Below are 22461 nucleotides of genomic sequence, written 5' to 3'. Positions count from 1 at the left end.
TCAGCTATATTCAGACGATGAACATGAAATGAAAAAAAAAGGATGGGACATAAGGATAATAGGGTCGACAAATTTTGATTGCCACTGGAAAAAGGGGGGATGGGTAAGGTCGGGCAATTTAGCTTCCTGTGAAATAGACTATATATAAACACTGCGGAAAAGGGAAACAAGACACAAACAGAACTTAAGCATTATCAATATGAACTCTTACGAAAAATCGACATCAGGTGCTGCAGATGTATACATGTCCTGCTCCGACAGCCCCACCCGTCATACAACAAGTAAGTATAATCCGCAGCAATCTAGCAACACGAGACACGTGTCAAACAATATTTATGCATGGGTGAAATCATTCACTTCAATTAGGTACCATGGTGTAAACGAATTAATTAACATTAAAATGAAGGAAAATATCCGAAATTTACAAATATGATAAAGGTGTTCAAAAATCACCATTAAACATACGCCATCTTCAATTATATTTTTTGAACTGCCCGAATTTGATCTTGAAATTGATATTACAAAGCAACAAATCATGCGATGAAAATTATATCGTTATTGAAATTCGTTTACCTCGGATACAGAACTTATTTGCAAAACGTTCCTTTTTATTGTGTATAGACTAAAACTAAAATAAAATGCTTCTTAAAAATGGGAAGTCCTGGCCTTGATATAAGATCATAGTCATTATTATATTGATACGTGCTATGATTTGAAAACACAAATCAATGTAACATATTCACTTCCATGAAATGAAAAAAAAAAACCCAAATCTTATCTATTCATGCATGTGCATATAAATGTTAATCTAATATTTTATTATTTCAACGCACTGTCAGGTTATTAATAATTGTAATTCAGAACAGTAGTAAATCATCTAACCTAGCCACTTGACTTGTATGGAAGAACCTACTTTACTGTGGCTATTTGGTATCAGGTTCGGTATGTAGTTAATCCAGTAAGTCTTCAAATCTAATTGATGATGGCTTAATTGTCTCATATCGGTTGATCAATTTGTGATGTCGATCATTACACGTAAGTAGTGATGATATTAAATAAGTTGAACATTCCCTTGATAAAGAAGTTAAGCCCCGTGCAGGTCCGGGTGTTAAAAGAATAGGCCTGCAGCAGCGCTAAGCTTGTCGTAAAAGGCGACTAAATAGTGCTGAGAAACCTAGCCGGGGGCTAGGCGCTCTGCCCACAGAGCATCTGGGATGTGTGCCCCAGGTGGTGGAATGGGGTACCCCTGGCGTGTTACATGCTGGGGTTGTCAGGCTATAATATGGAAAACCTGACCGCAAACCATAGTGGTGCACCGTGTTGGGAAAGATGCCACTTTCCTCGCACGTTAAAGAACCCTGCTGTGGTATTCGATAGGAGTAGGAACCTTTGCGCTCCGCCACAGGAGGCTAAATTGCCCGACCTTACCCATCCCCCCTTTTTCCAGTGGTAATCAAAATTTGTCGACCTTATTATCCTTGTGACCCATCCTTTTATTTTTCATTTCATGTTCATTTTATCATCAATTTCATGTTCATTGTCTGAATATAGCTGAAATATTGCTGCTCGGACGTTAAACCCCAACAAAAAACAAACAAACAACATAAAGAAGTTAATTCGAAAATATTTCTATTCGCACACTACAGAAAAATTTGGTGTACGAATACAGGATCGACAGTAATGGATCAATTGTGAAATGTATACTCCATAGCCTGGAGATGTTGGTATATTACCACTTAGATAGGAAAGGTATACCATTGGGAATTCAAAATCGTCACGTTTGTCATAAAGGTTTGATATCAAACGTCCTGTATTATCTACGTACAAATTAATTTATCCCTTTTATTTGAAGAGTATTTGGGTAGATTAGATGTAAGAGCCTTTGTAGAAAGCTGCCTTCATAGGAATGTAGAAAACAATCCTGTTTGTCTACTAGCCCTTAGCAAAATGAATCCAACATAACCGTGTTAATTTGATTCTGGCTTTTTTATAGTTATTAAGAATATTTCATGATTAAGAAAAACATGATCATGCTATGTGAGGAGTTCAGTATCATAATTTGACAATACGATAGTGAGAATGGAAATCTAAATTGTATTAAAGACAAAACATCCAATCATATTAATTGCAAATTTCGATATGCTTTACACTTGTTATAAATTATATTTTGGTCGATTTTTTTTGGTGAAATCTAATGTGGTTCAATATTTAGGTGTTCTTGTGCGATTGTGAATAATTATTGTAATTAGGAATAATAAGAAAAAATTTTTTTCACAATTTAATCTACCAGTAAGATAACTTACGTGAACCATTCATAGCTGTAGCTGGTTCTTTTCTTGGCTCTAGAACGTTAGAGCACTTAATGTGTGCAGTATCATCATTAAAATTATTGTCGAGTAAAACAGACATGATGTCAGCAGAAGTCATGTTGATTTCGCCTTCAAAGTTAACAAAAAATGTTCACAGATTTCTTAAGAGTGCTAAATACGAATTATACCTAAATTTAGTCATAGCATAACAGGTTCAATAAAAACCTATTTGCTCATAACATTCTTTTCTTTGCCAGTTTGCAAGGGAATATATATTTGTGTGATTTGTGTGTGAATGAATGTGATTAAATTGGTAAAAGCATGTTCGATTGAACCAACTTGTTTTGAATTCGCTTAACTTTCATTTGAAGATATCTACCACTAAAGGTTAACGATGTTAATAAAATGACATACTTTTCCCATCAGCCTTAAGAATATCCATTGCTTGTAGAATTTGTTCAATCGTATATCCCATCTCTACAACAGCCCGAGCAGCAACCGTTTCCAGTAAATGTTGACAGTTCGGTTGGACTTTTCCAGTATCTGGTGCCTTATCTTGGCAATTTAGTATGGTGTTTGCAAGGTTATATTGTACGTTCTCAAAGAAAACAAAAACAAAGTAAACTTAAAAACTATATATGGCTCGGAAAAGTATTAATACATCTACTTAACTATATTTACCTACCATAGAAATGTTTTAGTATAGACATATAATATCTTCCCTACATTATTTTATTACTCCATACAATATTGAATAAAATGTACTGCTGATGTATTCAAAACTAGCTGTCATTTAAACTTACATTCTTAAAATTTTTAATGTTTTTTCCATCAAATGATTTTAATTTCATACATACCAATCAATAACTAAATGGCTATAAATTATAAAGCAGTAAAAGAGGTATATAATGATTTTGTTAGCTTTGGAAGAAAAAACAACCAATAAGCTTTGCCATGTCTAATACCCTCAAATATTTATTTTAAATTGAAAGATCTGAATTAATCTATCCTCACCATGAGCGGCTGATGCACGTATTCGATAAATTTTGCACCCTTGTTTTGTAATAAAAAATGACATTTCGGGAACCACCGGGCGTGTTCAACCCAGGGATTGTCATCATATTCCCAGTTTCGAAGGCCTCCACCACAGAAGAAGCATCTCGTCTGGTCGCTACTTCCGACGTAGAAGAAACCAGCGGAAGCCATCATTTCGGAATTTACACTGATAAATCCAGGAGAATTGTCGAAAGACACTATCCGACCTTGCAATGTGACAAAGTTAGGATACTTAGGTCTTCCTAAATCCATTATTAGAACTAAGAGTCTTCTTCTAAGTTGTTACTTAAAGCAGACGTCACGGTACACACACTTTTATTCCTACTCCTACAATAATGAATACCGAATACTTGAGAAGTACACACAAATGAAGTATTTGCAATGACTTGAATTTTTTATTAGTTTTATAAATTTATGGGAACATACTATAAGGCTTTAATCGTTAATATATATTTTGGTATAATCTTTACATACAATTGCTCAACAGTTTTATATAATTTATTTCAATAAATACTATCAGATGCAGGTCCGGGTGTTAAAAGAATAGGCCTGCAGCAGCACTAAGCTTGTCGTATAAGGCGACTAAATAGTGCTGAGAAACCTAGCCGGGGGCTAGGCGCTCTGCCCACAAAGCAACTGGGATGTGTGCCCCAGGTGGTGGAATGGGGTTGTCAGGCTATAATACAGAAAACCTGACTGCAAACCATAGTGGTGCACCGTGTTCTATATGCTTTCTTACTGAAACTCGAAATTTATTTTACCAGCATGGTGCAGATATCAAAGTTATATCACTAGAACCTTTTATACCAAACCAAAATGTTGACTTGCGACATTTTGATCTTTAATGGACTCCATATTGCCCTCATACAACTTTATGTAATTTCAAAAAGTTACAACAAATCCTTTCCAAAGTCTTTTAAAAGCAAATTTGTACTACGACTGCTTTTTCAAACAATTCAAGGCATACATGTGCATGCAAATCTAAAATGTTATGCATTGTTTTAGACATAGCGATCAGGATGAAACATCATGCGCCCGTTTAAGTGACATGCAATTAATTAAATATAATGTGTTTGTTTGTTTGTTTGTTGGGGTTTAACGTCCGAGCAGCAATATTTCAGCTATATTCAGACGATGAACATGAAATTGATGATAAAATGAACATGAAACGATGAAGAAATGAACAAGGGATGGGACACAAGGACAATAGGGTCGACAAATTTTGATTGCCACTGGAAATAGGGAGAGGTCGGTAGGATCGGGCAATTTAGCCTCCTGTGGCGGAGCCCTATGGTTCTTACTCCGGGAGAATACCACAGTAGGGTTCTTTAACGTGCGAGGAACGTGGCATCTTTCCCAACACGGTGCACCACTATGGTTTGCGGTCAGGTTTTCCGTATTATAGCCTGACAACCCCAGCATGCAACACGCCAGGGGTACCCCATTCCAGTTGCTCTGTGGGCTGAGCGCCCTAGCCCCCGGCTAGGATTCTGAGCACTATTTAGTCGCCTTTTATGACAAGCTTAGCGCTGCTGCAGGCCTATTCTTCTAACAACTGGACCTGCACGGGGAAAGATATGTAATAATTGTATTGTAAAAGATAAGGTTAATGAGGTTGTATACTAACAGGTTAATTTTCTCTCAAAATGGATTACAGAAACTATTGCCATTTTATTTGCCCCGTGCAGGTCCGGGTGTTAAAAGAATAGGCCTGCAGCAGCGCTAAGCTTGTCGTAAAAGGCGACTAAATAGTGCTCAGAAACCTAGCCGGGGGCTAGGCGCTCTGCCTACAGAGCAACTGGGATGTGTGCCCCAGGTGGTGGAATGGGGTACCCCTGGCGTGTTACATGCTGGGGTTGTCAGGCTATAATACGTAAAACCTGACCGCAAACCATAGTGGTGCGCCGTGTTGGGAAAGATGCCACGTTCCTCGCACGTTAAAGAACCCTGCTGTGGTATTCGATAGGAGTAGGAACCTTTGCGCTCCGCCACAGGAGGCTAAATTGCCCGACCTTACCCGTCCCCCTTTTTTACAGTGGCAATCAAAATTTGTCGACCCTATTATCCTTGTGACCCATCCTTTTTTTTTCATTTCGTGTTCATTTTATCATCCATTTCATGTTCATTGTCTGAATATAGCTGAAATATTGCTGCTCGGACGTTAAACCCCAACAAACAAACAAACAATAATCTTATTTAATTGTATTAAAGCCGATGGTTTTAATTAGCCGGTCATTACATGTTCCACAATTTTGCATAACAGATAGCCCCGTGCAGGTCCGGGGGTTAAAAGAATAGGCCTGCAGCAGCGCTAAGCTTGTCGTAAAAGGCGACTAAATAGTATTCAGAAACCTAGCCGGGGGCTAGGCGCTCTGCCCACAGAGCAACTGGGATGTGTGCCCCAGGTGGTGGAATGGGGTACCCCTGGCGTGTTACATGCTGGGGTTGTCAGGCTATAATACGTAAAACCTGACCGCAAACCATAGTGGTGCGCCGTGTTGGGAAAGATGCCACGTTCCTCGCACGTTAAAGAACCCTGCTGTGGTATTCGATAGGAGTAGGAACCTTTGCGCTCCGCCACAGGAGGCTAAATTGCCCGACCTTACCCATCCCCCTTTTTCCAGTGGCAATCAAAATTTGTCGACCCTATTCTACGTTGTTTCTCTCTGACTTATTATATGAACGTTACAAAACAAGAATATAATACTATGAACGACACATTCATCAAGTACCTAAAACAATCAATACAACAGAAGTATAATAGAGACGACGCTTCGTAAAACAGTTGAGTTTTTAAACTAATATTGTATTTATCTACTTATAGGTATGTGTATTGAAAGTTCATGGACATACAAAATATGTGATGCATGATAATGGCAACAGGTTTGTAATGTGTTTACATTTACTTTCAATAAAGATATTCTCCAACAGATAAAGGAAATACCTAATTTTTTTCCTGATGTTTAACAGTTATCCTTTCAAAATGCAAATTATCTTATAAAGTCTTGTTTGTATCAATAAAAGTTTAAGCGATGTTTACTGCGCAGTACCATGACCTACATAAGGTACAGAATCAAGTAAACAAGGATGTCTTTCCATTTTTTGTTAATTTGTATTGCACACTTGTTAATACTAAATACGTACTATTTAGGTGTTTAAAATGGAAACGATAAAAAAAAATTACAAAACAACGTACCTTCTATCCTAAGAACCCATCCTTTAATTCTATTTTTGGTGACATGAAAACCCCTTATTAAAAATAGCATTTTAAATTTAAGAGTACATTGTTTAATCATGCATTCTGTGTTAATCTTCTAGGGTATCTATTTAAAATTATGAAAAAAATAGATGCAAGTCCTTAGAAGATGCTCATGCTCAAATAAATGTTTGCTTTTGCAAATCCTGGGATAATTGATGCTTTTTTTTGTTTCAATCTACAAATATCAATAACCAAAATATAAAAAAAATAAAAGAATTATCATTATAGGGATAGTCAATGGCAACTTGGTCGTGGAACGGATATGAAGATAGAACTATCAAGGGAACCAGGATTCAAGCGATAATCAAAAGAACCCATCCTAAGGATGGACTAGACACGGAAAACAGACACACCCACCAAAAAAAAAGAAAAAAAAAGAAGAAAAAACATGAAATAACCAAAATAAGACGAATACAGATTTTTATACAAATTTTCCACATCAAATAAATCAAATTTATTTATACCATATTACAATTCAAACATATTTTGTTTTCTTTGGAATAATTTTGACCCCGTGCAGGTCCGGGTGTCATAAAAATAGTTTTCCTTTCCTTTTTCGTCTTTCCCGGATTTGAATTTTTATTAGCAACTCGGTGGTTGTTTTCTAGGAAAGCAAAGGACGCTTAACCTACCAGTGTACCTGGTCCATGCTTCCAGTTTTTTTGTGGAGTCCGAGCTCATTTACTTTTGTTACTTTGTATGTAATATTTTAGTTACTTCATATTCTTTGCTGTGATTGTCTGTTTTCTATGTTTGGTGTTTTTTACCTGGATTACATTCTTTTAATTTCCGCTAGAATCTTGGTTCTCATGATTATCTTTGTTGAATTGTTTATGCAAGCTTGTAGGCAATTTACTCAGCATTTTACCTTATTTATAATGGATATTGAATGAAATAATTGATAGTGCGCTCAGCATTTATTATATATATATATATATAAACAAAAACTTTAACACTTTTTAGAACTCATCCGTACAAACTTTATTCACTCCTGGTTTTACTTTTAGCAAGGATATCCAATTTTTACACATTTTGATCAGTCATCGAATTTTGCCTTTTTTGTGTTCCTGGTTTAGTTTTGTCTGCAGGTTCATCTGTTTGTTCGACATGTGGTATTACTTCATCTTCATGCAGAATATTCAAATTGAAGCAAAACATATGTAGTATGAAATAACATTTGTGTATTCATTCCTTTATATTTCCTATCTATATGTTCCACATGTTCTATATCATTTACTTCTGTTTGTTTGTTTGTTTCTTGGGGTTTAACGTCCGAGCAGCAATATTTCAGCTATATTCAGACGATGAACATGTTTGTTTGTTTGTTTGTTGGGGTTTAACGTCCGAGCAGCAATATTTCAGCTATATTCAGACAATGAACATGAAATGAATGATAAAATGAACATGAAATGATAAGAAAAAGGATGGGTCACAAGGATAACAGGGTCGACAAATTTTGATTGCCACTAGAAAAACGGGGGATGGGTAAGGTCGGGCAATTTAGCCTCCTGTGGGGGAGCGCAAAGGTTACTACTCCTATCGAATACCACAGCAGGGTTCTTTAACGTGCGAGGAACGTAGCATCTTTCCCAACACGGTGCACCACTATGGTTTGCGGTCAGGTTTTCCGTATTATAGCATGTAACACGCCAGGGGTACCCCATTCCACCACCTGGGGCACACATCCCAGTTGCTCTGTGGGCAGAGCGCCTAGCCCCCGGCTATGTTTCTGAGCACTATTTAGTCGCCTTTTACGACAAGCTTAGCGCTGCTGCCATTTACTTCTGTGATCCCTGTATTATTTGATATACTTACTACAATTTAATTTAATGAGATGTATACACCATATTTCACGCCCTTAGTTAACTGTTTACATTGAAACCCATCTTGATAGTTGATGTTTGTTTTTGTTTGTTGGGGTTTTAACGTCCGAGCAGCAATATTTCAGCTATATTCAGACGATGAACATGCAATTGATGATAAAATGAACATTTAAATGATGAAATGAAAAAGGGATGGAACACAAGGACAATGGGGTCGCGAAGTTTTGATTGCCACTGGAAGTAGGGAGAGGCGGGTAGGGTCGGGCAATTAAGCCTCCTGTGGCGGAGCCCTATGGTTTATAATCCGGGAAAATACCACAGTAGGGTTTTTAAACGTGCGGGGAACGTGGCATCATTCCAAACACGGTGCGCCACTATGGTTTGCGGTCAGATTTTCCGTATTATAGCCTGTGAACCCTAGCATGTAACACGCCAGGGGTACCCCATTCCACCACCTGGGGCACACATCCCAGTTGCTCTGTGGGTAGAGCGCCTAGCCCCTGGCTAGGGTTTTCTGAGCACTATTTAGTCGCCTTATACGACAAGCTTGGCGCTGCTGCAGGCTTATTCTTTTAACACCCGGACCTGGACGGGGCTCACAGTCTGTGATCTATGGTAAATACAAGTATTTATACACAAAAACATATGCTGTATTGCAAAATACATACAATGTAAAATATGCCGTGGTATCTCTCTCTCTCTCCCACTCACTGTGTGTGTGTGGGGGGGGGGGTTGAAACTATTCTACGTTGTTTCTCTCTGACTTATTATATGAACATTACAAAACAAGAATATAATACTATGAACGACACATTCATCAGGTAGCTAAAACAATCAATACAACAGAAGTATAATAGAGACGACGCTTTGTAAAACAGTTGAGTTTTTAAACTAATATTGTATTCATCTATCTACAGGTATGTGTATTGAAAGTTCATGGACATACAAAATATGTGATGCATGATAATGGCAACTGGTTTGGGAATGTGTTTGTAATGTGTTTACATTTACTTTCAATAAAGATATTCTCCAACAGATAAAGGAAAGACCTATTTTTTTTCCTGATGTTTAACAGTTATCCTTTCAAAATGCAAATTGTCTTATATAGTCTTGTTTGTATCAATAAAAGTTTAAGCGATGTTTACTGCGCAGTATCATGACCTACATAAGGTACAGTATCAAGTAAACAAGGATGTCTTTCCATTTTTATTAATTTGTATTGCACACTTGTTAATACTAAATACGTATTTTTGCCCCGTGCAGGTCCGGGTGTTAAAAGAATAGGCCTGCAGCAGCGCTAACCTTGTCGTAAAAGGCGACTAAATAGTGCTCAGAAAGCCCTAGCCAGGGGCTAGAGCGCTCTGTCTACAGAGCAACTGGGATGTGTGCCCCAGGTGGTGGAATGGGGTACCCCTGGCGTGTTACATGCTGGGGTTGTCAGGCTATAATACGGAAAACCTGACTGTCAACCATAGTGGTGCATTGTGTTGGGAAAAATGCCACGTTCCTCACACGTTAAAGAACCCTACTGTGGTATTCTCCCGGAGTAGGAACCATAGGGCTCCGCCACAGGAGGATAAATTGCCCGACCCTACCCACCTCTCCCCATTTCCAGTGGCAATCAAAATTTGTCGACCCTATTGTCCTTATGTCCCATCCCTTTATCATTCCATCATCGTTTCATGTTCATTTTATCATCAATTTCATGTTCATCGTCTGAATATAGCTGAAATATTGCTGCTCGGACGTTAAACCCCAACAAACAAACAAACATTTAGGTATTCAAAATGGAAACGATAAGAAAAAAATACAAAACAACGTACCTTCTATCCTAAGAACCCATCCTCTAATTCTATTTTTGGTGACATGAAAACCCCTTATTAAAAATAGCATTTTAAATTTAAGAGTACATTGTTTAGTCATGCATTCTATGTTAATCTTCTAGGGTATCTATTTAAAATTATGAAAAATTTAGATGCAAGCCTTAGAAGATGCTCATGCTCAAATAAATGTTTGCTTTTGCAAATCCTGGGAAAATTGATGCTTTTTTTTTTGTTTCAATCTACAATATATCAATAACCAAAATATAAAAAAAATAAAAGAATTATCATTATAGGGATAGTCAATGGCAACTTGGTCGTGGAACGGATATGAAGATAGAACTATCAAGGGAACCAGGATTCAAGCGATAATCAAAAGAACCCATCCTAAGGATGGACTAGACACAGAAAACAGACACACCCACCAAAAGAAAGAAGAAAAAAAGAAGAAAAAACATGAAATAACCAAAATAACACGAATACAGATTTTTATACAAATTTTCCACATCAAATAAATCAAATTTATTTATACCATATTACAATTCAAACATATTTTGTTTTCTTTGGAATAATTTTGACCCCGTGCAGGTCCGGGTGTCATAAAAATAGTTTTCCTTTCCTTTTTCGTCTTTCCCGGATTTGAATTTTTATAAGCAACTCGGTGGTAGTTTTCTAGAAAAGCAAAGGACGCTTAACCTATCAGTGTACTTGGTCCATGCTTCCAGTTTTTTTGTGGAGTCCGAGCTCATTTACTTTTGTTACTTTGTATGTAATATTTTAGTTACTTCATATTTTTTGCTGTGATTGTCTGTTTTCTATGTTCGGTGTTTTTTACCTGGATTACATTCTTTTAATTTCCGCTAGAATCTTGGTTCTCATGATTATCTTTGTTGAATTGTTTATGCAAGCTTGTAGGCAATTTACTCAGCATTTTACCTTATTTATAATGGATATTGAATGAAAGAATTGATAGTGCGCTCAGCATTTATTATATATATATAAAAACAAAAACTTTAACACTTTTTAGAACTCATCCGTACAAACTTTATTCACTCCTGGTTTTACTTTTAGCAAGGATATCCAATTTTTACACAATTTGGTCAGTCATCGAATTTTGCCTTTTTTGTGTTCCTGGTTTAGTTTTGTTTGCAGGTTCATCTGTTTGTTTGACATGTGGTATTACTTCATCTTCATGCAGAATATTCAAATTGAAGCAAAACATATGTAGTATGAAATAACATTTGTGTATTCATTCCTTTATATTTCCTATCTATATGTTCCACATGTTCTATATCATTTACTTCTGTTTGTTTGTTTGTTGGGGTTTAACGTCCGAGCAGCAATATTTCAGCTATATTCAGACGATGAACATGTAATGGATAATAAAATGAACATGAAATGAAGAAAAAAGGATGGGTCACAAGGATAATAGGGTCGACAAATTTTGATTGCCACTGGAAAAAAAGGGGTGGTGGGTAAGGTTGGGTAATTTAGCCTCCTGTGGCGGAGCGCAAAGGTTCCTACTCCTATCGAAAACCATAGCAGGGTTCTTTAACGTGCGACGAACGTGACATCTTTCCAAACACGGTGCACCACTATGGTTTGCGGTCAGGTTTTCCGTATTATAGCCTGACAACCCCAGCATGCAACAGGCCAGGGGTACCCCATTCCACCACCTGGGGCACACATCCCAGTTGCTCTGTGGGCAGAGCACCTAGCCCCCGGCTATGTTTCTGAGCTTATTTAGTCGCCTTATACGACAAGCTTAGCGCTGAGTAACTGGGATGTGTGCCCCAGGTGGTGGAATGGGGTACCCCTGGGGTGTTACATGCTGTGGTTGTTAGGCTATAATACGGAAAACCTGACCGCAAACCATAGTGGTGCACCGTGTTGGGAAAGATGCCACTGTGGTATTCTCTTGGAGTAGGAACCGTAGGGCTCCGCCACAGGAGGCTAAATTGTCCAACACTACCCACCTCGCCCAATTTCCAGTGGCAATCAAAATTTGTTGACCCCATTGTCCTTGTGTCCCATCCCTTATTCATTTCATCATCAGTTCATGTTCATTTTATCAACAATTTCATGTTCATCGTCTGAATATAGCTGAAATATTGCTGCTCGGACGTTAAACCCCAAGAAACAAACAAACAATAACCGATCGTTTTATTCTGAGGAATGTAAACAAGTCATTTAACGGTCTTTGTCACTTATAGGGTGGAGGGTGGTAAATTAAATAATGATCCAATTAAACAATAAACTTGCAATTAAGGAGGTTGACCTAGGAGAAGGGACATAAGTCATGAGATCAGTGATAAGTTTGTATCATATTTAATTTCAACAAAGCCTATCAAGTTTTCATTTGAAACTTAATATGACAACAATCCGAGACACGTTGTAGAGAATGATGAAAAATGTTGAATACACACGTTCCATTGATTTGTAAGCGTGGTTTCTCTTACCTTAGGCATACCTTCTTGAATTATTTAGATTATTTATCAATCATGTTTATTGATCATTGTTCTCCTTGACTATAGTTTGTATTGAGATGTATTTAGACGCTATGTTCTAAAGACAAGACGTTCTCATCTCGTAATATAAATTGATTTGTTTGTTTGTTTGTTGGGGTTAACGTCCGAGCAGCAATATTTCAGCTATATTCAGACAATGAACATGACATGAAGAAAAGAAATGGATGGGTCACAAGGATAATAGGGTCGACAAATTTTGATTGCCACTGGAAAAAAGGGGGATGGGTAAGGTAGGGCAATTTAGCCTCCTGTGGCGGAGCGCAAAGGTTCCTTCTCCTATCGAATACCACAGCAGGGTTCTTTAACGTGCGAGGAACGTGTTATCTTTCCCAACATGGTGCACCACTATGGTTTGCGGTCAGGTTTTCCGTATTATAGCCTGACAACCCCAGCATGTAACATGCCAGGGGTACCCCATTCCACCACCTAGGGCACACATCCCAGTTGCTCTGTGGGCAGAGCGCCTAGCCCCCGGCTAGGTTTGTTTGTTTGTTTGTTGGGGTTTAACGTCCGAGCAGCAATATTTCAGCTATATTCAGACAATGTACATGAAATGGATGATAAAATGAACATGAAATGATAAAAAAAAAGGATGGGTCACAAGGATAATAGGGTCGACAAATTTTGATTGCCACTAGAAAAAGGTGGATGGGTAAAGTCGGGCAATTTAGCCTCCTGTTGCGGAGCGCAAAGGTTCCTACTCCTATCGAATACCACAGCAGGGTTCTTTAACGTGCGAGGAACGCGGCATTTTTCCCAACACGGTGCACCACTATGGTTTGCGGTCAGGTTTTCCGTATTATAGCCTGACAACCCCAGCATGTAACACGCCAGGGGTACCCCATTCCACCATCTGGGGCACACATCCCAGTTGCTCTGTGGGCAGAGCGCCTAGCCCCCGGCTAGGTTTCTGAGCACTATGTAGTCGCCTTTTACGACAAGCTTAGCGCTGCTGCAGGCCTATTCTTTTAACACCCGGACCTGCACGGGGCCCCCCGGCTAGGTTTCTGAGCACTATTTAGTCTCCTTTTACGACAAGCTTAGCGCTGCTGCAGGCCTACTCTGAACGGGGATAATAATAATTGATATTTGACGTGTTGTTGTTCAAGTCAAGTCAGGGGTTAACAAAAGAGGACAGGAAAACTAGGATATATTGAATCATTTAATTCAAACAATTATAGACCATCGCTCATTGTCCTGTCTTTGAACATTGCTTTCCGCTGATTGGTCCCAAGCTACTACAGTTGTATCGCTTTTTGTACCGACATTCCAATGGGAAGCAGGTTGCAGGATGTGCTGGTTCTGTTATAAATATACTATCATTCATTATCTTGAGAGGTGTTTGTATGGCTATTGTTGATTGGTGAAATGAAAACACATGTAGCAAACCGCTTACAAGAAAGAACAAACCATATTTAAACAAAATAAAATGAAATTTGTATGGAAGAAAAGTATAACAAATGATTTACAAACAATAGGAAATATATTATAATGACTGTTAGTTAAGTTTAGTGCTGACAAATAAATAAATAGATGTCACAGCGGTACGAGATCGATTCCCGCAGAGGGAACGACCAAAAATTTATTTTGCAAATTTGACAGTTCTAACATCGTTGGGAATTTTTCAGACCATTCTATACTTACATTATCTTCCCTGTATCAATTTGATCCAATGAAGCAGTGTAGCGAATAGTCGTCACATTTTGAGACGTTGTAAAATATTGATTTGTTGTGACATTTATCGTTAAATTGATCCTCAATCCTACATACATGTAATAACACCTAGATGAACTGTCCCGTAGTACCATACATCGTGTAGTAAGTAAGAGCCCTAGACTAATCCTTAGCGGAGGAAGCACCGGGCCAGCGAATGCTATATTTAATATAGCCTATCTGGCCGGGTGGTCTAGGGCGCTGGACTTTGTGCAGGCGATGTTAGCGAATAAAGACGTTGCATTCTGAGACGTTTATGTATAGATATATATATATATATATATTAGACTGTTACATTTGCGATACAAATTTTTGGTCGTTCCCTCCGTGGGACTCGAACTCGTACCGCTGTGACATATATGGCAACACCGCCTGCACAAAGTTCAGTGCCCTAGACCACTCGGCCAGCTAGGCTATATAAAAATATAGCTTTCGCTGGCCTGGTCATTTTTATATAGCCTAACTGACCGAGTGATCTAGGGCGGTGGACTTTGTGCTGGCGGTGTTGCCATAGATCTCGCAGCGGTACAAGTTCGAGTCCTGCGGAGGGAACGACCAAAATTTTGCGCAAATTTGACAGTTCTAACATCGTTGGGAATTTTTCATATATATATATTACCTGTGGCGTTATTCGCTATAAAAAAGAAAATATTAATTAATAGGTACCTTAAAACAAATCATTTTATAACTTCTGTTGCTTATAATCCGTAAATTAAATTAAAATTCCTAAACAGAACATTATAAATTGACATTGGTATCAATATAATAGGAAGCACTTTAGGGATGCTACCTCTTTTAATAAAATTTATTTCACAAGATTATACTTTTTCCAGTTTGTGTGTATTTAAGATTGGCAGTATTTTTTTTCATATTGTGTAACTCGTCTACCTTTCCTCGTTGCCCTTGGTTTACTGCTCATTCCCCCATTTGCGTTATTACTATTCCAAAACCCCAATATACTAATTTCAACAATACATTAACCTCTTGTGTTTTACTGTCACCGTAACTTTAATTTTCGACATTAGCTATTAGTCCGTTTATTGCAAGTATAAAGATTTACCTCTTAAGACAACATAAGATTCACCGACGCATTCTCGTTCAATGTCTATCGTACCATTTAAATCGATAAGGGAATGTCCTGAAAAACGAGTTTTGCTTTGTGTACATTTATTAATTTTCACTAAACTTATGTCAAAGCTCCATTGTATTTATGTCTAAACCTTTGCATCTATTATATTTTAGACTACTCTTAGAATCTAAAACTTACAGAAGCACACTATATTAAGCTTCAACATACATAATATACTTTATCAAATCGTCTGACTGTGATCGAAACTTATGCTAAGTATCATACATTTATCTAAGGCTGATCATATCTTTTACGGAGCATCGTGCTCGTTCACGTCACGAAATGGTATATAGATGTTTGTTTGTTGGGGTTTAACGTCCGAGCAGCAATATTTCAGCTATATTCAGACAATGAACATGAAATGGATAATAAAATGAACATGAAATGAAAAAAAAAAGGATGGGTCACAAGGATAATAGGGTCGACAAATTTTGATTGCCACTGGATCAAGGGGAAGTGGGTAAGGTCGGGCAATTTAGCCTCATGTGGCGGAGCGCAAAGGTTCCTACTCCTATCGAATACCACAGCAGGGTTCTTTAACGTGCGAGGAACGCGGCATTTTTCCCAACACGGTGCACCACTATGGTTTGCGGTCAGGTTTTCCGTATTATAGCCTGACAACCCCAGCATGTAACACGCCAGGGGTACCCCATTCCACCACCTGGGGCACACATCCCAGTTGCTCTGTGGGCAGAGCGCCTAGCCCCCGGCTAGGTTTCTGAGCACTATGTAGTCGCCTTTTACGACAAGCTTAGCGCTGCGGCAGGCCTATTCTTTTAACACCCGGACCTGCACGGGCCGAAATGGTATATAGAAATATACATTTTAAAATTCAAATAGTGTTTCATATGGAGAAAATTTTATTTGTAAGGTTTCTTTCTAAGGGGGTTTAATAAGGGAAAAATTGATATAAGATGCAATTGAAAGGTTATTCGTAGGTTATTTAAACATGACAAGAAAATGTCGGTGACCCCCAATTTGATTACAAAGATGGTCATTTAAACACTGCTTTGGCACTTCATAAAGAATTTATACCGACTAGCTGATTAATTATTTGCATCGACATTTCACGAGACTGGTAATATGCAATCTTGTAAAATATCAACATTAAAGCTAAATTATCCCAAAAATCAAGTTTGTCAATTCATGTGCTTGTTTACCCGAAATAAAAAATAAATCAGAAATTTCAGGTATGGTATGCTTTAAAACACACACATCAATATATTTGGTAAAATTGAGTTTACAGGCTAGTACAGAATGAAGATCTTTGCATTTGGAAGATTAGCTTTCTGTTCTTATAAACAAACATGTCTAAGATTTAACAATGATAGTGATAAAATAGTGTACATTTGCTTTATACAATTTCAGCGTCCTAATAAACTCGACAAGGCTCGTTTGTTATGATGTTGAAACTAAATAATCTGAGTTAATATTTTGTGACACTTATTATGAAATCTATAAACATCGTTTGGTACCAAACAAATTTCTAGTCGAGGTTGAATTGCGGCTGACTGCTACAATCTAAATATGTACAAATCGTTTCTCATTAACCACAGTTATTTCCAAAGAAATGGCACACTTACGTCGATATATCCATGTAAATATATCTGGAGTTACCTCATTCAAAGTAATGCATCGGTTCACTCTCTGACCCCGATACATGCTGAAAAGGTTAAACAATTAAAAATATTAATTTGAAATAAAATTACACCTTTATTGCCATAAAACAATACCTAAGCCAGTGAACAGTAATGATAGCGAAAGGTTTAACGCGCTTTAAAACCTGGTTTTACCTTAAGCTTTCATTTTGAAATGCCTGTGACAACTCAAGACTTTAGCGGTGTTTTCCCATTTTCGTGTTTACTGAAATTTTGCCATTTGTTTTATAGATCATCCTTTTGACTTTTCGTTTGATTGATTGTGATTGATTATTGGGGTTTAATTCCCCTCGCAGCAATATTTCAGCGAATAACTAGAAATGGATGATGCAATAAATGGGCATGAAAAGATGATGATGAAATGAGAAAAATTGGATGTAACACAATGGAGAGATGGTAAGGTCGCGCAATTTAGCCTCCTGTGGCGGAGCACAAAGGTTCCCACTCCTATCGAATACCACATAATTTTTTTTGCGAACGTGGCATCTTTCTCAACACGGTGCACCGCTATGGTTTGCAGTCAGGGTTTCTGTATTATAGCCTGACCACCCCAACATGTAACATGCCAGGGGTACCCCATCTCACCACCTGGGGCACACAACCAAGTTCCTCTTTGGGTAGAGCGCTATTAGAGGCCTATTCTTTTGACTACTGCCTAGATCTTATTATTTAGGTAGTTGTGTTAGTACCCTTCGTCACACACTTTACTTCATTCAACAATATATCAGACTACTATTATCGACAATTTTGGTGTTCTACTGTTTGACAGACTACATGTTTTGATAAAACATATATGTTTTCCATGTCTGGTCTTCGTCCCTGGATTACATTCTTTTGAAAGTATGTTTTGGTTTCGTTAATATAACTTTTAAAAGAAAACACCAGGATTAATCGACTTTTTTTGTGGTAGATTAACGGATTTTTGGTACGATTTATTCAAAGTTGCCACGTGCATCATTGGTGGAAGCAATTGTTTTCATGAAGCAATTACAAAATAACCATTAATCATTGTTATTTCCTCGCTGAACCTTCCGACAAAAAAGGAAACTTACCCTCTGACATTTTTTGCAGGGTAAGTTTACTGACTTCAGCATTACAAGCAAATTAATATAAAAGGTACAAAAAATAATTTTAATAGCAAATAATACCTTCATAGTGAAATATCATGCATTATTAATTATGTAAAAATCGTACAAAGCAAAGCCGAAATAAGAAAAAAATATTGCTTTCTTAAATGAAAATTAACAGATTTTAGTAGTGGTATTTTTATACTTGAAACAGGTTGTACCCATTACCATATAAAACTTGTTGACGAGTAATCAAAGGAACCAGGATTCTATTGGAAATCAAAAGAAAGTAACCCAGAGACAAAGATCAGACATGGAAAACGGACAAACACAACAAAACATAAATTATCCAAAATGAAACATTGATACATACAAAGTAACAAAAGAAATTGAGCCACTCGGACTCCATTAAAAACTGGGAGCATGGAATAGGAGTACCGGTAAGGTAATCGCCCTCTGCTTTTCTGGAAACACCTGCCTCGTTTAAAAACCCGAATTGACACATCATCTGATAGGCTCATTCAGTTAAGATAATTTGTTCACTGTGAAGACAGTGGCATGTTTGTTATGAATCACCACTTTCACCGTAAACATATAAATCACCACTTTCACCGTAAACGCCCCGTGCAGGTCCGGGTGTTAAAAGAATAGGCTTGCAGCAGCGCTAAGCTTGTCGTATAAGGCGACTAAATAGTGCTCAGAAACCTAGCCGGGGGCTAGGCGCTCTGCCCACAGAGCAACTGGGATGTGTGCCCCATGTGGTGGAATGGGGTACCCCTGGCGTGTTACATGCTGGGGTTGTCAGGCTATAATACGGAAAACCTGACCGCAAACCATGGTGGTGCACCGTGTTGGGAAAGATGCCACGATCCTCGCACGTTAAAGAACCCTGCTGTGGTATTCGATAGGAGTAGGAACCTTTGCACTCCGCCACAGGAGGCTGAATTGCCCTACCTTACCCATCCCCGCTTTTTCCAGTGGCAATCAAGATTTGTCGACCCTATTATCCTTGTGACCCATCCTTTTTTTTTCATTTCATGTTCATTGTCTGAATATAGCTGAAATATTGCTGCTCGGACGTTAAACCCCAACAAACAAACAAACAAACATTCACCGTTAACGGTTGTTCTAAATAAAAAGCCGTGGCGGTCATTTTTTTAATATAAAACTTTTAATCTTTCACCCAGAGATTGTTTATAAATTGTTAATTATGTTAATCCACTTGGTTAGCTTATCAGGGTATTGCGAAAGAAAAGTACAGGTTGTATGTCTGATATTAGATTTTATTTTGGGATTCCAAAAAGAAAAACATGATACAAAAAAAGAATGGATTTAAACAAGGTTTAACGTGTACAGTGTAATGAAAACGTCTATCTGTATGTTCATTGAACTGTAGTATACAATTTGCTAAGTAAAACACACATTTTATACAATTATTTGTTTGTAAACTTGATGGCGCTTATCCTAGTTTGTTTTAATTTACTCTCCGCATTAAGTAAGTGCAAATAAGTGTAATGAATCCATCCTCATAAGTTTTGTAGCATTTTTCTAATGTGGAATAAGTGATGTACTTAGCAATAAAGACTGAAAAATAACTACATTTCGTGATTGCTCAAAACTGTCTTATAATTATGCAAACAAAATCAAAATATCATTCTGTTTAATCTTCATTCTACATATCAATATTTCAGCTATTTTCAGACGATGAACATGAAATGGATGATAAAATGACCATGAAATGATGATGAAATGAAAAAAAGGGATTGGACACAAGGATAATTTTGATTGCCACTGGAAAAAGGGAGAGGTGGGTAGGGTCGGGCAATTTAGCCTCCTGTAGCATCAGCATGTATAAAATGATATTTGGAGAAATGGGGTATTTGTAATTGAGCAATAAGGGAGCCTGAATTGGGCAATTGAATAAGGGGAATTGGTATTAGGGCATAAGGTTTGTGTGGAGTCAACTCCATTGAAGAGCTATTAACAATATCATTCCCACCCCTTACATCTTGTAAAACCCTCACCATATGCAACAAAAAATGAATACTTAAAAAACGAATTAAAACATACTCTGATGTGATATAATTACGCCCAACTTTCTTCTCACAAGTCATATTACCAGCAAATGATGCCTTCATAGTATTCTCCTCAAATATAACTTCGCCATACGGCAACTCGGACACAAAATACATTGTGAATTTTTTGTTCACTGCATTTGTAGGAAACGTGCATAAACCTCGACCTTAAAAAAAATGAATAAATTCTTGACACAAATAAGTTGATAAATACATAAAACAAAATTGTTCTGAGTATTTCCCATACTCGTTTAAGTCCGTGAAACACCAGTGAAATGAAAGTTTGTCTCCTTCAAATTAGTAGTGTGAAATATATATGAACATAGTAATGGGCGTTTTTTTTAAGAATTAATAAATGATAATCTTATTGATAATCTCAGTATTTTAGGATAATTTTAGTCTTACTTATCAAAACCTCAAATATATATATAGAAGGGTCTGAAAAATTCCCAACGATGTTAGAACTGTCAAATTTGCGAAGCTAATATTTGGTCGTTCCCTCCGCGGGACTCGAACTCGTACCGCTGTGACATCTATGGCAACACCGCCTGCACTAAGTCAAGCGCCCTCGACCACTCGGCCAGCTAGGCTATATAAAAATATAGCTTTCGCTGGCCGGGTCATTCCTCCTCGTAGGATTAATCTAGGGCTGTAACTTAGTACACGATGTCTGGTAGTACGGGACAGTTCATCTAAGTGTTATTATGTAGGATAGAGGATCAAATTAATGATGCATGTCACAACAAATCAACCTTTGCTGTCACACTTCAATAAGAACCTGATTTAATGAAACCTGATCAAGTTGACAGTTAATGCGCATCTGCATTGATTATTACTGTTTACACCACAGCATCTACATAAATGTTTGAACTTACAATATCCTGTAAACATCAACACGGCAATCAACACCACCGATAAACACAATGTCGCAGTCATCCTAATCTTCTTTCCAAAGCACCTGTTAATTAAAACAATCATATGGATTCAATAATCAGTAATTTAATGACATGGGGTCATTACCAAATCTGTACTAAATAAATATATAAAGTATATTTATGTCTGAATAATCACAAAAATTAAAATCACTAAGCTTATAACTTAGATACGAAGATAGTTCTTCTGACATAATTAGTTGATAATATTTGTTGCATACTAGTTCTAACTTTATTCATGCCTAACTTGTGCTACAAACGATATGGCAATACTATTTTACCCAAAGACTGGGAGTATTTCTTATCGTAAAATTTTGTAAATATTGTAATACAATCAAAACGCACATATCAATATAACCAAAAACCTTCAATTATTTGATGCCAATGAAATTTAAAAAAAAACAAAACAAAATAACTAATTCAAATATATTTATTTGTATGTAAACATGAAATCATCCATATTAAAATTACATATTAGAACATCAACTACATATGCAATGGAATTGAACTATTGTGTTTAAAATATTCGAGGTTTTATTGGGGTATTTACGAGCAAAAGGTGCAAGAATACCCATCAAAGGTAATGTACTCTGAATAACACATTCAAACAGAATGATAGAAGCTTTCTTCACGACATTAAGAACTTAAAGGACCACTAACATAGAAATTCTGCTTCTCTATGATATACCATCCCCCTTAGACAAATTGAGTTTGGCATCGATTCTGTGACAATACAGTTACTCATCTTACAATGTTTGAGTTCGGAAATGATTATGTAACAATACCGCTACTTACCTTATCTTACAATGTTTTACTTCGGAAATAATTATGTAACAATACCGCTACTCACCATATACAGTATGAGTTTGGCATGGACTCTGTCTACATAATATTATTACGACAACGGGTGATGCTTACCTTTTAAATTAACTTGTAAGACTTCAAGTAGGAAACTTCCTAATATATTTTTACTGTAAGAAGTAAATGGTAATAAGCAAATCATATTCTTACCCGTGAATGTGATATGAAACATATGTCAACCTAATATCGCATACATTTATCTTCATTGTTGCTTAATTACTTCGAACGGAA

At 37.3% G+C, this 22461-nt stretch overlaps 2 protein-coding genes across 7 annotated transcripts in view; both read right to left on the bottom strand.

The window, feature by feature from the left end:
• Nucleotides 1-10291, bottom strand: part of LOC148598681 (baculoviral IAP repeat-containing protein 7-A-like) — a 47520-nt gene extending 37229 nt beyond the window's left edge. For 2 of the 4 annotated variants that reach the window (XM_088560005.1, XM_088560003.1), the window contains exons 1-4: nucleotides 6562-6636; nucleotides 3324-3692; nucleotides 2724-2907; nucleotides 2304-2438 (exon numbers count right to left, since the gene is read on the bottom strand). In XM_088560005.1, the coding sequence (XP_088416131.1) occupies nucleotides 2304-2438; nucleotides 2724-2907; nucleotides 3324-3617 (613 nt within the window). In that variant the 5' untranslated portion in view covers nucleotides 3618-3692; nucleotides 6562-6636. Of the gene's footprint in view, nucleotides 1-211; nucleotides 303-2303; nucleotides 2439-2723; nucleotides 2908-3323; nucleotides 3693-6561; nucleotides 6637-10270 lie in introns of those variants that run through there. The other 2 variants (XR_015918300.1, XM_088560004.1) reach the window with 2 other exon arrangements.
• A 3659-nt stretch (nucleotides 10292-13950) lies between these two features.
• On the bottom strand, nucleotides 13951-22451 carry LOC148598680 (uncharacterized). 3 transcript variants are annotated; one of them, XM_088561909.1, is made up of 7 exons: nucleotides 22381-22451; nucleotides 21313-21395; nucleotides 20433-20604; nucleotides 17221-17300; nucleotides 15569-15646; nucleotides 15128-15142; nucleotides 13951-14097 (listed from the first exon to the last, which is right to left on the bottom strand). In XM_088561909.1, exons 1-7 carry the CDS (start codon nucleotides 22434-22436, stop codon nucleotides 13985-13987), a joined length of 597 nt encoding a protein of 198 aa, XP_088418035.1. In that variant the 5' UTR covers nucleotides 22437-22451; the 3' UTR covers nucleotides 13951-13984. The 3 variants fall into 3 exon arrangements, with proteins under 3 accessions (XP_088418035.1, XP_088418037.1, XP_088418036.1); XM_088561911.1 differs by lacking the exon at nucleotides 22381-22451 and adding an exon at nucleotides 22289-22368; XM_088561910.1 differs by lacking the exon at nucleotides 22381-22451 and adding an exon at nucleotides 22220-22257.
• Nucleotides 22452-22461: the final 10 nt, after the last annotated feature.

This window comes from Perna viridis, chromosome 14, assembly GCF_037379345.1.
Source record: "Perna viridis isolate PV_CMFRI_1.1 ecotype Kerala chromosome 14, ASM3737934v1, whole genome shotgun sequence".
In the NCBI taxonomy this organism is placed as follows: domain Eukaryota; kingdom Metazoa; phylum Mollusca; class Bivalvia; order Mytilida; family Mytilidae; genus Perna; species Perna viridis.
Note: the sequence above shows the minus strand (reverse complement) of the source record. Positions and strands in the feature narration are given on the sequence as shown.